General features: G+C 37.8%; 1 protein-coding gene across 1 annotated transcript in view; it reads right to left on the reverse strand.

Annotated features, from left to right (window-relative positions):
- The window catches only part of LOC131057417 (uncharacterized), a 33,757-nt gene extending 32,501 nt beyond the window's left edge, over positions 1–1,256 (reverse strand). Inside the window, exon 1 of the mRNA XM_057991596.2 lies at positions 929–1,256. Coding sequence (XP_057847579.2) covers positions 929–1,096 — 168 coding nt within the window. The 5' untranslated portion in view covers positions 1,097–1,256. The remainder of the gene's footprint in view (positions 1–928) is intronic.
- Between the last annotated feature and the right edge of the window lie 16,102 nt (positions 1,257–17,358).

The raw sequence follows: 17,358 nt of genomic DNA on the forward strand, positions 1-17,358 counted from the left end.
CTGATAAGATGACTCTTGATCCTAATGTGAGGTGCACATGACAATATTGTGGTGTAATAAGCATATGTGCATTTGAGCATGGCCGGTAAATTTACGAAAGATTAACCACGCAAGGCAAGTATCTGAACCATACAAGTCAATGAATTTGCTAGGATTTCCAAGTCGCTACAGTGCAAAGCTAATGGAGACCACTTGTAAAAGTGTGACCCAAGTTCAACTCCCTCCCACAGCAATAAGGTGACACAACGCCAACAGGTACATGGGGAGGTTGCGATGTAATGAATACATAGTACGTTCCAGTGTGACCTGTGTTTGATTGGGTACATATGAGTGAAGAGATGGCACATATCATTCATGGCGTGCGGCCCGATTATCATGCAGTAAATACAGGCACATTCCAGCATGCCCCGGTTTTGAATGGGTACATTTTTTTAAAATGAACCTTGTTTGCGTAAGAATGTAACCCCAGCTAGCCTCGCCCAAAATTCACCAAGCAAAAAGCATGAAAAATTTCTGAATCTGCTTGGATACAACTCATTACTGTGAAGCTCAACTAGTTTAATGCAAGTCATTCCCAAACCCTAATCCAGCGCAATCTTGAGAGGGACGATTTAAACATGTTTGGTAAGAAATACTTTTAAAAGCAAAATATCAACTGTAACAGATAACACTACAACTTTAGCTGCATACACTGAACCCTGATATGTGGAATTGAAGAATGATCTAAAATGTCATTTATAAAATATCATTTGTCAAAGCCTGGGAAAGAGTTCAAATCGCTGTTAAGGATTAAGAAAATGAATGAGGATAACTATAAAAACTGGAAAAACGAATGTGAGTGAGAAGAAAAATGGACTGAATCAAAGAAAATTATGTATAAATATCCAGAAAAACTAAAAAATGTATGTGTGCGTGTCTCTAAACTTACCTGGACACGATCCCAGGCGTTTGCTATGTTAAGAGGGCCATGCTCCTTCACGACATTAAAGATTGATCTGCTAACAGACAATGCTTGTTCGGGAGGGATCTTGGGATTAATAGGTTTTAGCTTTGGCTTGGGTTTCTTCCCAACAAGCCTGACTGCTGTAAAAAACATTTTCGATCTCCTCCTCCTTTCTTTGCTGTCGTTTTGTGCTCTTCTTTGATGTTTTAATTTTAGAGAATGTGGCGACTTCTGTAACAAGTCAGTTCTTAGGAAATGGTAACGAAGTTACAAGGGAAATTCAATATTTATTAACTCAAAGTTGGTCTCTGGAAATTCTCTATCATTTTGATGGATAGAACTGGTATATTTTGCATTTTTTACTCTTTGTTTTATATTATTTTGTGGTGATTTCTTGAACTTTTTTGATTAATTAGGTTTTTTTTTACAAATTCTTAGATAAATATTAGAATTTAATTAAATTCTTTATTAATATTTTTTATTATTTAAATGATTTTTTTGATGTTTAAAATTAGATCTATATTTTGTAAGATTAATCTAGGTTAGTTGTATAATATAAATAAATGAACTTCATTTTTAAAATTAAAATTTAATTATGGATCCAAGTTGAATGGGTTCTAATTAGTTGTTATATGTCTAACTCTTATGTCAAAACTTTCAAATTGTGTATCTCAATCAAGTGTTAAAAAATCACCCTATGCCTCATTTGGTATCTTCATCTATCTATCTAGTATTCATTGCAACTATCTGTGCAAGCTTACAAAGGGGTCCATATCCAAGTTTAATAGCATTCCAAATCATTATTGGTTTCATTGCATCTACACCTTTGAAACCCTAGTTGAATAATAAGTATTTTGTGTTCCATTTCGAACTACAAGTATTACTTTCCAATTTCATATTACCTTTTATTTAGGGTATTCCTTGCATTCATAACATTTTGTTTGGTGTTATTTCTATCAAGTTGTTGACTATATATCATAAGGCATTGTCATAAAGAGAAGGTGGATCTTAGTTAATAAGTTTACATATGCTTGTTCAAATTTCATTCCCACGTAGAGTTCAAAGTCGCAATTATTAGATCTAATTCAACCCTTCATTTTTGTAATTTGTGAATTTGGCCTACCAAAATTTTCTAGTATGACCCAAATCATATTTCATGATCAAAACTATACACCTTTATTTACCAATTGTTCAACTAAATACTTTTATTTATTGTAATTTCTTACTTTGAAATTTATAGCATGCCTCTAATTAGGTTAATTGGATTATATTACTTCTCATGCTCCTCAACCTAATGCTTAGTGAATAAATTATTTTATCTCTTTACATTTCAGTGAACTTGATTTTCAAGCCCTCTAGAAGGTGTTAGTATTTTATTTTATTAGTTTTTGAGATTTGATATTTATAATTGTTTATCCTTCCTTTCGTATTTGATTAGAGCTTGAATCCACCCTTATGTTTCATTGTTTTATTAATTAAAATGTGGACTTTTGTTGTTTAATATATTTTTTATATTTTTTGTCCTATCTTTTTAATTTTATTTCATGGTTAGATCATGCATTATGGTTTGTGATCAAACTTGGAGTATATTCAATTTATATCAAAAACTATCATGTGTTTTGTTGATTTTGGTATCTTGTCTACAACTCCTTGAGGAGCCAGTATTCATTCATCATGTGGAGGGTGCTTCATGCTCTATTCATACCTTGGTTGATCATCTCATTTAACTTCCTTCAAAAAAGTTGTTAGTCCTTCCTCTTCAATGCTAGAGAATTTTCTCTATTTTTCATCATGATTCGCAATGATTGTCCCCTTCATATGGTACATGATGATGAGAAGTCTAATGCAAGGAATTAATCTTTACTCAATAAAGGTTAATTCCTCTTACCTAGTTACTCGTAGGAATATTTCTAAGAAATCCCTACAAGTATTTTTATTATTCCTAATATGTGAAATATTAGAGTGTGTGTAGGTTCCTCTTTACAAGGATTGTGACACTTTGCATACACATAGGATGATAAGTGGAATGCATAAACTTGGGAGTTACATTTGTAACTCTTATCTTGCCTCTATTTATTTGAGTTGCTCTCTCTCTCTCTCTCTCTCTCTCTCTCTCTCTCTCTCTCTCTCTCTCTCTCTCTCTCTCTCTCTCTCTCTCTCTCTCTCTCTCTCTCTCTCTCTCTCTCTCTCTCTCTCTCTCTCTCTCTCTCTCTCTCTCTCTCTCTCTCTCTCTCTCTCTCTCTCTCTCTCTCTCTCTCTCTCTCTCTATATATATATATATATATATTCTTAGGCTTTATGCCATCTTGATAATATTAGGGGTTTTTTCTTTGCTTTTTTCCCCCTTACAAAATATTGTGTCTCTCCTTGGCTTTTGGTGTGACTACTCTTGGTTATCTTGGCTTCTCAACTTTAATGGTAATATTGTCCTTACAACATTTTCTCTTTGATTAGTTCATTTTGGTATTTCATGCATTTTTTCCTTTCACCTAATGACGATATATTATGTATTTTATCTTTGTTTGTGCATCATGATTATGTTTTATAATAATTTTTTTGCGTTGTAAAATTGCAACCCTTGCAATTTTGACCACATCTTAAGACATCGCCTATGCGACTGCATCTCCCTACTCGATTGAGACCCTTCTCTGCACCTTCATTCTTAACTTCCTCCCGTCTCAGCCCTGATATCACCTCAAGACCCTGTCCAAGCTCCCAAAATAAGGCAAGACAAGGGCGTGGTGCCCCTTTCCCCCCTAGGACAAGGGGTGTGGCAACCCCTATCCCCCCCTCTTTGGGTGACACCCTAAGATGGGTCCATCCGACTCTTGAACCCAGTTTTGCTTTTCGAGATTTAATCTCTCTGATGTCGGCCTTTGGTGAGATGAATTAATTCTCTTATGCTAATATAAAGGAAGTTAGTCTTCTCATTTGTAGACAGAGAAAATAGGCAAAATTCAAGCGGAAGGTCTTCATTATCGTCATCAAGCATTCAAGTCTTCAAACATCTCCCTTTTCATGTGTCTTTTCATTCATCCATTGGAGCAACATTACAACAATCATTTGCAAGTATATGTGTGTGCTAGGGTTTTGTCATGTTACATGCCATTTTATGCAACATTTGTGATTACATTCAAAAAGAAAAGCAACCATCATCAACAAATTCTAGATCTACAAGGTATACATTTACATTATTCACATTTAAGCATTTGCAATTACTTTCTTTCAAGGTTGATTCCTCGACCAAGGTTTGACTAAGGCAAACCCCTATCCACAACCCTTCTTCCCTTCTTTTATGTGCGTAGGTTGCAAGTACGCAGTTGTAATTGCAGGTTTGGGCTTCATTTTCAAAGATGGAAAAACCCTTTTCGACGCGCAAATTTTTCGAAGGACCAAGTACACTTTCGACCTAGTCACGATGACTTTTCTCCAAATTTGCAGGGCAGGTCCGTATCAGTCTAAATACCTCGGATCTAAAGTTACAACGCGATCCCGAACCAGTAGCTCCTTATTTCATCCATTTTGTCTCCCTTTTCTTCATAGTCAACATATCTATTTATAAAAGAGGAAAAATTGCATTCCAATCCTTGCAATCCACTTGGTATTCACATCCTGATTTCCCTTGGATTTGGATCCAATGGAATCAAGCCCCTCTTTTGAATGTAAAGTATCTCCCAAGTGAAAATCATCCTGGTGGTTTCCTTTCTCTCTCCTAGGCGGGGAACCACTAGGGTTCAATTTTCCACTTTACATAACTATATAGTGCATCATGGTTTATCACATGATGTTATTGTTATAGTACACATATGCTCTCTATAACACATTCTTTCTCTTCTCATGGTAGATGTTCTCTTGCAATTATTGATACTTCATTGTGTGATGAAAGTATAGATCATGTTTCTTGTGCTCCTATTAATTATGGTTTAATACATTGTGATGTGTTCATGTACTTAAATATGATGATATATCCCCTCTTGACGATAGGTAGATTTATATTGCTTATTAGCTTGATAATATTTTACATCATGTTATGAACAATGCTCATCCTCCTCTCCAACCACATATGTTGTTGGCACTTTTGTAAGGCACTCCCTTATTTTGACACCTCTATAATGTTGTGCTTCACAACTCACACACCACTTTGCCACTTGGTAAAGTAGGGACCCCCTCTTTTTGCTTGTTTTCCTTTCCCCATAAGAGTTTTTCCTTTGGGCCTCTTTTTTCCTTTTTCCTTATGTTTCTTTTGTTCTAGTAGTTTGGGCTTTGGGATTATTGTTGATCCTTATTCTTTCTAGGGATACTCCATCCCTAACCCTCAATCCCTACCTTGTCCCCTACAAAACAACAATGCAAGATATTTTATGGATGAATGGAGGAATGATGAAATGGCTAAGTACGAAGCAACTTGACTATAGTGTGGATGCTATGAGAATGATTCTAAGCACAAAAGAGCACCATAAGATTGCATGAAATTAATACCCATGGGGGTATTAGTGAGGAAGAAATTTCAAAAGAAAGGCAACAAAAATGCCTATTCTTATCGAGCATATTAGGATAAAATAAACCTTAAGGCATACGTTTCATTATTTTGCTTTCTCCTCTTTGTTCTCAGCCACACCATGAGGGTTTTTGTGAAGAGTTTTCCTGGAAATCCTATGCACATTGAAGCCGAGTCTGGTAAGTTTGTCCTACTATATCATCATTGTGATCATTATATTTTACTGTTCATGTCTTAATTTGGGCAATTTTCTCATTGTGTTGAAGATGGTGTTGTGGCTTATGAAAGCCTTCTCATATGTTATGACAAAAACTAAGATGGTTGCTATGCTTTCCACTTGTGAATGAGACAAACTCTTCTTTCTCTGTGTTGGTCTCGTTGTGCTTTTGACTGCTACAACTATTCATTTCTATGCTTAGGCAAGAAGTTATTTTATGCCCACACTATTCCTATAAGCGCTCTGATATTTTATTGCCATCTTTGGCTTGTGACTATCCTTAGATATGAAAATAATTGTGACAGTGACATAAAAAAGTCTCTTTATTGGCATATATGAATGTGCGAGACCTTAGCTACTGTGATTTATGACTGCATATGATTGATTCATGTTGCTCGTACCTATTGTAGGCATCTAAAAAATGGTCAAAACTTACGGTATCATACTTTAACATGTCTGCGTGACCTTATTTTAGGGTTTTCGTATCCTATTAACATTTCTTCCATGTCGCACACTTGATCTTTATTATTTGTCGATATTTTGTCATTCTTCTGTGTTTCTTGCATTTGTCGCATTTTCAATTAGGTCTTGTCAACATTATCATCATCAATTGTGATCTTTGATCATTATCAATATTATCATGTCAACTGGACATCGTCAACCCTTCTCAATGTCAAATTAGGGTTTTGTCATGATCAATCATCAATTTATCAATCTCTTATCAATTTGCGATCGATTTTTCATTGGTCTTCGATCATTTGACCTTCATCAAGTCGACCTTTTATCAATCTTTGATCGATCTAATTCAATCATCATTTCTTGTCAATTTGGATCGATTAGTCATTGGTCCTCATCAATTGGCGTCTATCAATTTTATCCTTGTCAATCTTGATCAATTTATCATTGCTTTATCAATCAACATCGACACCTTATCAATTATCCATTTTTCATCATTGAATCATGATCAAATCAACCCTTTATCAATTATCTTTTGTCATGACCTAATTATCGTCCTTGCATTTCTAATTCATCTAGTAGGGTTCTGTGATTTAATCATTTAATCCTATTTGTCATTTTCCCTCTAGGTTAAATAATTTATTCACTTATCCTAAGTCTTCTTGTCACAATTAAATATTTATTTAATTGGCTAATTAATTCCCCCTCTTTTGTGAATTAATTAGTGAATGAAAACACATTAATTAATTCACCTAATTTACTAATTTCCTGATTTCTAATTTCATCACTTTCTAATTTCCTAATTTCTAATTCATCATTTCCACCTAATTTCCTAATTGCTAAATCCTAATTTCCAACTCATTATCTCTCTCAGATGGTTCCTATTTTTGTGCTTTAATTTGGAAGCATGTTTCCTTATTCGTCATGAGTTTGGATATGGCATCCTATCCTAACATTATATTTGATGGCTAGTCTTATCCTCTTGCATGGAAAGTGTGAAATGGTATTTCTTTCTAAATCTGATTTTTTCCCATTTTTTATTCCAATTGCATCTAATATAGATTGCTTGCTAATTGTTATCCTCTCTCCAATCTGATTTTTCCCATTCTTGAATCCAATTGCATCTAATATCCATTTCTTTTTAATTGTTGTCCTCTCTCCAATTTTTCTATAAATTGGGTGCATTTCTCATCATAATCAACCACGCTTCTAGTATCCTCACGCTATCAAAATTGATCTTGCTTTCATACTTTTCTCTTGCACTTGTAGGTGAGATCCACAAATTTGTTATTTGGAGGAGAAAGGAGCACAATGGAGAGATATGAAGGAGATGATTTTCTTCTATGGTTTGCAATTTGATTAGCATTTTGTCTTCATAGCTTCATTGCATGTAACAGGATCAATTTCATTGCAATCTAGTTTTTGTGGTTGAGCTAGTTTAGTATTGCTTTGATGTATTCCATTTTACTATCTACACCTATGTATCTTCTAAGTATCTATCTTGGGACTGTAATTGCTACATGACTATGAAGTCACTGTCAATGCAATGATACATTCTCATATATTGTTCATTGTTTCACCCCCAAAGGTAAAGGACTACTCTATACAAATAATAATTCTTGAGAATGGATGGTAACTTGATGCCTTTTTTGCAGTATATTGTCCTTGAATTGTCTTTGATCCTTAGATGGTTGTTGTCCTATGTTGATATGGAAGATCCCATCTATGCCTTTGTAAAACTATGAGTGCACCATTGACTGTCCCAAGCACTGTAACTGTACTTTTCAACTGTGATTATGACTGAATTTGTTTCCCTTAAAACCTGTCATAAAAACCTACTCTCTTGTGTTCACCATCCTCTTACTTCTTGATTGTGCCTTAATCTATTGCTTGCCATTGTTCATTGCTCTTGCAATCTGATGCAAACTTCTCATTATGGGAGTCTTTTAGATGGGATTGCCTTCTTTCTTTTTAAACAATTATATTTGGTTCTTTTGTCTCATAGTCCTCTTCATTTTGCAATGGTATTTGAAGAGGGGAAAATAGATTGGAAAGGTAAAATGATCAAAACATAATGAAATAAACATGCAAAATGCTAAAATACCATGAAAAGACCATTTCACCTTGCTATTTTACCTTCTCCTTCGGATTGAGCTTGATGAAGTGAAGGCGCCCCTTGATAATGCTCCACTTGATGTGCTCCTTTGATTGCTGAATGTGGATGGCTCTCCAATATTGTGCACAAATGATAAGGATGAATGATAAGGATGAGATGATCAAGTTGCTAAGATGATTTCCTGGGCTCAAAAGGGCAGCATAAGCTTACTTGATTTCAAGATGTTGTAGAATGAAGGGATGGAGCCCTAATTTTATAGGAAGAGGAGAGAAAAATGAATGGCTAGGATGGATTTGAGATGAAGGGCTAGGATTTACTTGTGAGCTCACACAAGGTCTAAGAGAGGGTGTGGAGACCAAGAAATATGCCTTAAAGGCATTTCGTATCTCCACACTCCACAAGATGCATTGGAGGAATTAAAAATTCTCCAAAAACGGATATTATGGGGATTAGAAGAATAGAAAGGAATACAAAATTCCTTGGGAGAGGGAAATGCCTAGAGGAATGTGAGATTTCGAAAATCTTACATTCATCTAGAAAAAGAGCATTTAAAGCTAGTGGCTGGATGAAAGGACAAAGAGTTGACTTTGTGGCTAATCATGATGATTAGCCATTAACGACTCATTAGGAGGGGGATTAGAGGAAATGTTAGGTGGGATTTATATTTGTAGGAGAATTTGACTAGGAGAAAGAATGAGTGGAGGGAATAAAAAATTAGAAGAATAATGTTAAGTGAGTTTAGGGAGTTTCTAGAAGAATTTATTAGGTTAATGATGAATTAAGAAGATGATTTGTAGGAATCATGAAGGTTAACTAATTAATTGAAATTAATTAGCTAACAGGAAGATTTGTGAGGATTTGATTTTTTAGAAGAATAAAGAAAGGGATTGATTTATTAAATAAATCAATCACATGTTATAGTGACAATATTAATTATATTTAATTAATATTGAGAAGAATTTGAATTAACATAATTAATTAATTAATTATGTGAGGAATTAAAAATAATGAAAATAATTATTTTTAAGTGTCTACATTTTGCCCCTCTTTGAAGCGAGGTGTGATGATGCATTGATTCAAAGAATAATCTTGTTTTGATGTTGATATTTGTTTGATAGGATGCCCTGACTCTTGATTGATAGATTACGGTATGGTGATGCCCCCTCGGGAGATCAATTGAGGTAACTGATCTTTGAAGTTTTTGCGAAATTGATATCCTGATAGATTTGATTTGATTTGATTGATAAGATCTAGATTCAGTTTGGTTTCAGGAAGAATTCATCCTGTATAAGATAAAGATGATCAAAGTGTCTGGTTTCAGGAAGGATTCATCATGTAAAAGACATGATTGATCACAATATCTGGTTTCAGGAAGGATTTATCCTGTATAAGACATGATCAGAGTGTTTAGTTTCAGGAAGGATACATCCTGTATAAGACATGACTGATCACAACGTCTGGTTTCAGGAAGGATTCATCCTGTATAAGACATGATCGATCACAACATCTGGTTTCAGGAAGGATTCATCCTGTATAAGACATGATCGGAGTGTCTGGTTTCAAGAAGGATACATCATGTATAAGACATGACTAATCACAACATCTAGTTTCAGGAAGGATTCATCCTGTATAAGACATGATCAGAGTGTCTGGTTTCAGGAAGGATACATCCTGTATAAGACATGACTGATCACAACATCTGGTTTCAGGAAGGATTCATCCTGTATGATCAGATCACAACATCTGGTTTCAGGAAGGATTCATCCTGTATAAGACATGATCAGAATCAGAATTGATTATGTGAGGAAAAAAAATACAGGAAGAAAAATTAGGGTGGAAGGGATAAATGAGGAAGAAATATGAAGCAATCATGAGGTATTTGGAAAGAAGAATACGAGATGTGAGACCGTGGAGGAAAATGGGGGCAATTGAGAACTCCATGGGATTATTGAGTTTAGGATTTGATGGAATGATGGTGAGATTTTGTGCACAACAAATGTGGAGAGCCAACCTAGTTTGATGTTGCCCTGAATGACTTGCACCACTGATTATAGAAATCAGTTATAGAAATCAGGATGCCATGAGAAATGCAGGGCGTGGACTGACTCTGCAGACAAATGGGAATTTCTTGCACACAACAATGCAAGTGTTAAGAAACACTAATACAAAGTCGTGGGTTCGTGCAAGGAAACCCTCAAACACACCGATACCTCTTGTACACGAGAAGGTAAGTGTTGATAAACACTAGTACCAAGTCGCCGGTTTATACAAGAAGGATCCAAAACATGCCATACTATGAAATATGCTCCAGTATGCACCTATCATAATATACCTGGATATGGAAGAACCCAGGCAGTCGTAAATAGTGGCAGTCGTAGGGCAAAAGATGCAAGCCTATATGAAAAGATCTAACAAAATCTAACAAGTCTCTTCCTTGCGACCAAATGATACCTCTTGCCAAGAGTAGAACTAGGATGGACTTGGGATTGTTTCTCAAGACTTCTTGAAGCTTACACAAAAGCATAAAAGCTCAGTTTCACTAGGACATTTCTTGTTTATGACTTAGGCGAAGACTCATCATCATACGCATGTTTTATTGGGAGGCAAAAAAGAAGGAATGTTGTGCATCGGTGGGCTGGATGGCAGATGATTTGTAGTATCGACATGATAGACAGTGGATCCAGTTATTTACCTTGGCGCCTGCACATAGGTTTTCACCAAGATACTTGCCCATAGCGCCACGAATTGTTTTTCTTTCTTTTTCTGATTTTTTAAAAAAAAATTTGTATAATAAGGTGCCTGTTTGCCAGGTTTGCACCAAAGTGACGATTTTTTCAGGATCTTTTTTCTCAATTTTTTTTTTTTTTTTGATAATTTAAGACTTTCTAAGGACTAAGCATAAAACCTTTTGAGGTGCATGATATTCATTGGATCATCCAAAGGATCGCCTTCAAGAGTAGCCAACTGATAAGCTCCTGATCCATATTTCGCTGTGATTACATATGGTCCAAGCCAATTAGGCTCGAACTTGCCTTTCTTTTCTCTTTCTTGTAGATTTTTCTGATTCTCCATGAGGACAAGATCACCAACTTGGAATTCTTGAGTTCTGACTTTTTTATGATAACTCATGCGCAAATGATTTTGATATACCCAGAGATGATTCAAGGCCTTGAGGCGCCTTTCATCTAACAATTCTAGCTCTTGTAAGCAGGCAATTCTGTATTCTTCCTCTGGTAGGATGTTTTGCAACGATACCCTTAGAGAGGGGATCTCGATCTCAAGGGGAAGGATGGCTTCGGAGCCAAAGACCAGGGAGTAAGGAGTGGCACCTATGGGGGTGCAGATGGAGGTGCGGTAGGCTCACAATGCAGGATGGATTTGGAGGTGCCAATCACAGCCCACTTCATTGACTGTCTTTTTGAGGATTTTTATTAGGGTTTTATTAGAAGCCTCAGCTTGGCCATTGCCTTGGGGATAATATGGAGTGGAGAAGCGGTGTTGGATGTTGAATTTTTGGCAGAGTTCTTTGACATCCTAGTTTTTAAATTGTTTACCATTATCTGTGATGATAACTTTTGGGATGCCATATCGGCAGATAAGGTAGTTCAAGATGAATTTGGATATTTGCTTGTCGGTGGTGAAAGTAAGAGGGATAGCCTCTACCCACTTGGTGAAGTATTCGGTGGCGGTGATAATGAATTTATGTCCGTTGGAAGATGAAAGGTGGATTTTCCCAATGAGATCGAGCCCCCACTACGAGAAGGGCCATGGTGTAATGAATGGCTGCAATTCTTGTGACGGTGCATGAATCTTGTCACCATGTTGTTGGCAAGGGATGCATTTCTTCACATGGTTGTATGCATCTTCTTCCATTTTAGGCCAATAGTATCATGTTCTCAAAAGTTTTTTAGCCAATGTGAGTCCACTTGAGTGTGCCCCACAGATGCCCTCGTGTACTTCGCATAATGCCCATTCGGCTTCTCGTTTATCTAAACACCTTAGGAGGGAACCATCAAAATGCCTTCTGAACAAGGTGTCTGCAAGGATGGTGTAACGGGCACATCGGCGGATGAAAGTTTGTTGTTGGGTTTTGGTGAGATGTAGGGGAATGGTGTTGTCTTTGAGGAAAGCGAAGGTTTCTTGGTACCAAGGGGACTCGGGACCAACGAGAACACACACCATTTCAGACTCTGGTAGGTCATATGCCGGTATAAGCAATTGCTCGACCAAGAACTCGCACTTCTGACTGTGTGTTGGCATTTGAAGGAGGGAGCCAATGGTGGCCATTGCATCTGCAGCCCTGTTGTTTGTTCGTGGGATTTGAGCAAACTTGATTGTCATGAAATGTTGCTTAAGATCTTCAACCATGGTATGGTAGGGAAGGAGTTTATCATCTTTTGTCTGGTATTTATCATTGACTTGTTTTATGATGAGATGGGAATCGCCATAGACTTGTAATTCCTTTATTTTCCAATGGATAGCCAAGCGTAAACTTGTGATGAGGGTCTCATATTCTGCTATGTTGTTGGTACATGCAAAGGCTATCTTGTATGATTTGGGGATGTCATCTCCTTGAGGTGTGACCAATAATATTCCTACCCCGATCCATTTTGAGTGTAGGAGCCACCAAAATACAATTTCCATGTGGAGGATGTGGTAACAGTCATAATGAACTCATCTGGTAATTCTGTGAGAAGAGGATGGTCACCTAAAAGTGGAGCTTCAGCCAACTGATCTGCAATGACTTGTCCCTTGATTGCCTTTCTGTCCACATATTCAATGTCAAACTCGCTTAAGAGCATGACCCATTTGGCGGTTCTACCAGTGAGAGCAGCTTTTAACAAGAGATATTTAAGTGGATCAATTTTAGCAATTAATTTTGTCTTGTTGTTTAGCATATAGTGTCGTAGTTTCTATGTGTTGAATACTAATGCCAAACATGCTCTTTCAATCGGGGTGTAACTGAGCTCATATCCTACCAACGTCCGACTGATGTAGTAAATGGCGCGTTCCTTCCCTTGATCATCTATTTGTGCCAGTAATGCCCCCAATGCCACTGTAGTAGCACATATGTACAAAATGAGGGGTTTTCCAGGGGTAGGTGGCATCAATACCGGAGGTGATGCTAGATATTCTTTTAATTTCTCAAAGGCCTTTTGACATAGGCAATCCCATTTGAATTTTGTGTCTTTACGTAACAGGTGTGCAAATGGATGACACTTGTCTGCTAGCTGTGAAATGAAACGCCTGACAGATTGGAGTTTTCCCTGGAGAATACGTAGTTGTTTGAGAGTTTTTGGTGGAGGCATTTCCATAATAGCTTTTACCTTTGCGCGATCAACCTCGATGCCTCTGCGGGAAACAATGAATCCTAGTAGTTTTCCCGATGTGACGCCAAACACACACTTTTGGGGATTTAGGCGTAACTTGTATTTTTCCAATCTTTCGAAGATCTATTTTAGAATAGGGATGTGCTCTTGTCTTGTCTTGGATTTGCCTAGCAGATCATCCACATAGTCCTCCATAATTTTGTGCAAGAGGTCATGAAAAATTGTTGTCATTGCCTGTTGATATGTAGCTCCAGCATTTTTAAGGCCAAAAGGCATGACCCAGTAATAGAAAGTACCCCATGGTGTTGTGAATGCGGTTTTATGCTGATACTCATCTACTATCCTGATTTGGTTGTATCCAGAAAACCCATCCATTAGCGATAGCATTTCATGTCCTGTTGTAAGATCCACAATCATATCTATGTTTGGGAGCGGGAAATCGTCTTTAGGACAAGCTATATTTAGATCTCGAAAATCTGTGCAGATGTGGATGCCTCCAGTAGGTTTGCCGACAGGTACAATGTTGGAGACCCATTCAACGTAGTCTATGGGTTTGATAAATTTTGCGTCTAACAACTTTTGAAGTTCTGCCTTGACCAAGAGAGCAATATGCAGGTGCATTTTGCTGAGTTTTTGTTTTACAGGTTTTGCATCTGGGTGGACGGCGAGATTGTGAACCACCAAGGCAAGATCCAAACCTGGCATATCGAAATAGGACCATGCAAAATTGATTTTTACCTCTGTAAGGAAGTTGATGAAGTCTTGTTTCTCAATTTCTGTAAGGGATTTGGCAATGAGCACATTTTTCGGAATGACTTCGGTGCCCATGTTGATGCTGTCTGTTTCTTCTATCAACAAATTTGATGTGTCCTGTGGAAGGTAACCAATGGTAGGGAGGTCAAATCCCTCATCGTCAAGTACCTTTTTCAGGTTTTCACTTTCATACACGCCCTTTATTTTTATTTCTTGTTCATCCAAAAGCGCCTCAGGGAGGTTTTCACCTAGGAAATCATATCTTTTTCTTTTATTATCTTTTTTGTGGATAAGGGCATTGACTTGACTACCAAAGTATCCCTTTTCGTGTAGTTGAATACCCTCGATTCTATTACAATCTTCCATATTTTGCGTTGTTAGGAGAGCAATGAGAGCATTATCGTCGGCACAGATATCTAAAGTGGGTTTGTCTCGTTGACCCCAGTCAATGAGTTCATGATGGACAAGATGTAGCTCATGTGAAGTGGGTGGGGTTATGGGGGTGATGGTATTGATGTAAGAGTTGAAGAAGGTATCTTTCTCGTATTCATAAGGCATTTCGTGGAATTCCTCTTCGTCGGCGCTTTCGATATCCGAAGAAGGACTAGAAGGGGCACCAACGATAGTAATCTTAGGCACCGAGGTGTACCCCAAGCCTCTGTTATATCCATAGGAGATATGATTTATGGGTGCTTTTCTTCCTTTCTCCTCTGGTCCCAGACCTTGTCCTTTGTAACCCATTTTTTCAACTATGGAAAATGCTTTTGGGTACATTTCTTTGGATATTCTTGTTGGATCATCATCCTCTTCCCGTTACAGCCATGAAGAGATATTTGCTTTGAGGTTCTCGTTATCAAGTGGGCCCCATTGCTGGAAGGTGGTGTTTTGGCATTGCATGACTGGTTTCGGGTCCTTTTTTAGCTCTTTTGGTTTGCCAAATGACTTAGGAGAGAGAGGGAGGTTGCCTATTAATAAGACGTTCTCCAATTTGTATTCTCCATAGCCATTGTCCAAGATCTTGATTTGATTATTTGGTTGGGATGATGTGGAGGCAACATTTGATGTGTCAGATGGAGGCATTGGTGAAGGTCTATTTAGTGGGCAATGATACGGATGCTTCCCCTCTAATAGTTTGCAATATTGAAAAGGTTGGGGATCACCTTTGACAGTGATCACTCTTCCATTATAGGGGAATTTGATGCATTGGTGATAGGTGGAGGGTATGGCCTACAAAGAATGAATCCATGGCCTCCTGAGGAGAATGTTGTAAGGGAGATCAAGATCTAGTACTTGGCAAGGGGTTTTAATTGTAATGGGGCCCACTTGAAGAGGTAATGTGATCACGCCCTTTGAAATTCTTTCTGCATCATCATATGCTTTTATTGTGATCCTTCCTGATGTGTCTATCAGATCCTCAGAAAGCCCCAATTGTTTTATTAATTTGTATGTACACAGATTAAGTCCGGATCCACCATCTATCAGGATATGTTTGACCTTGTGCTTGTGGATGAGAGCTTCGATGTGCAAAGGTTTGTTATGGTCCTCATCTGTGGGAGCATCTTTGGAGTTAAATACAATGTGTTGTTGGGCAGCAAGGTTTCTAATGAGGGCTTGGAATTGGGTGGCGTTGATGTTATCAGGAACGCGTGATTGGAAAAGGGCTTGTTCCAAAATCTCTTTATGGACTGGGGAAGTCTTGAGAAGTTCCAAAATGGAGATCTGCGCGGGTGTCTTCCCAAGTTGATCAAGGAGGTCATATCGGCGGGTGGAAGACATGGGTGGGGGGTTTGGTGGGGGAGAAACTCCTTGGATGGTGACTCTTCCTCGACGTGTAGTTGCATTGCAGTCATTTTGGAAGTGGGAGGTGGAAGGCATGGCACCTTGAATGACTATCCGAGCAGGATTTGGTCTGCTTGGGGAAGAAGGAGGATTAACTCCTTGGATGGTTATGACATTGACATTATTGTCTGCAGGTTCAATGCGAGCTACTAAAAAATCAAAACTGGTTACGTGATTAGCGTAGTCATAACCCATTGTGTTAGATGATGAGCCTTTTCCTTTATCATGCTTCGGGAAGGGTTCCTGGTACATTTTGAGTTTGTCATTGTTATTACCAGGTTTTGCATTTGCTACCTCAATCTCGCCTCTATCAATGAGATCTTGTATGTAGATCTTCAGTTTCATACACTTTCGTGTATCATGTCCATTGATACGATGGTATTCACAATACTCATTTTCATTATACCATCTTGGTTTAGGTTGATTGGGATCAAACAGGCGAGTGATTGGAAAAACCACTATACTTGCTTGGACAAGTTTTTGAAACACCACTTCAATAGGTTCAGCAAGAGGAGTGAAATCTCTTGGAGTCCTGTTATTCAATCGGGGTGGTCGTCCCTGGATTGAGACATTGTTGTGAGGTTTTTAAGATTGATTTTGGTTGTTGAATTGATGATTATTGGTGGTGGATTTTGGGAGAGCGGCCACGGTTTGGACCCGCTTTGCATCAGTTACACCATCATTGACCACGTTTTTATTCTTAGCCCAGAATTTTGGCTTGTCGTTATGATAAGAGGAAGAACTTTGTGATGACTTCTAGTAATGTTTCAAGGTTCCTTCCTCCAACAAGACACATTCGAGGGCGAGGCCCTTATCAGTCAATTTTTGGAAGGATTTGATACATTGAGATATTAAAGGTCTTGAAAGTTCAGGCACCAAGTTCTTATGGAATAGTTCAATTTGATGTTGTTCTGGCATGTCCCACTGGAATTTCTTGATAAGATGTCACCATCTTTGTAGGAAATTGGTGAAGGTTTCTCCGGGCTTTTGTTTTGTATTACATAGGTCCATCATAGAAACGTCATTACCCATGTTGTATGCATAGTGGGCCACAAATTTTTTTGCCAAGTCTTAAAAAGAGACAATGAAACCTCGTGGTAAAGATGAGAACCATGCCAGGGTGTCTCCCGTGAGACTCTTGGGAAAGAGTCTACGAAGATAAAGGTCACTATAGGAGACTTCTTGGCATAAGATGTGGAATTCTTA

The sequence above is a fragment of the Cryptomeria japonica genome, chromosome 5 (assembly GCF_030272615.1).
Source record: "Cryptomeria japonica chromosome 5, Sugi_1.0, whole genome shotgun sequence".
Taxonomy (NCBI): domain Eukaryota; kingdom Viridiplantae; phylum Streptophyta; class Pinopsida; order Cupressales; family Cupressaceae; genus Cryptomeria; species Cryptomeria japonica.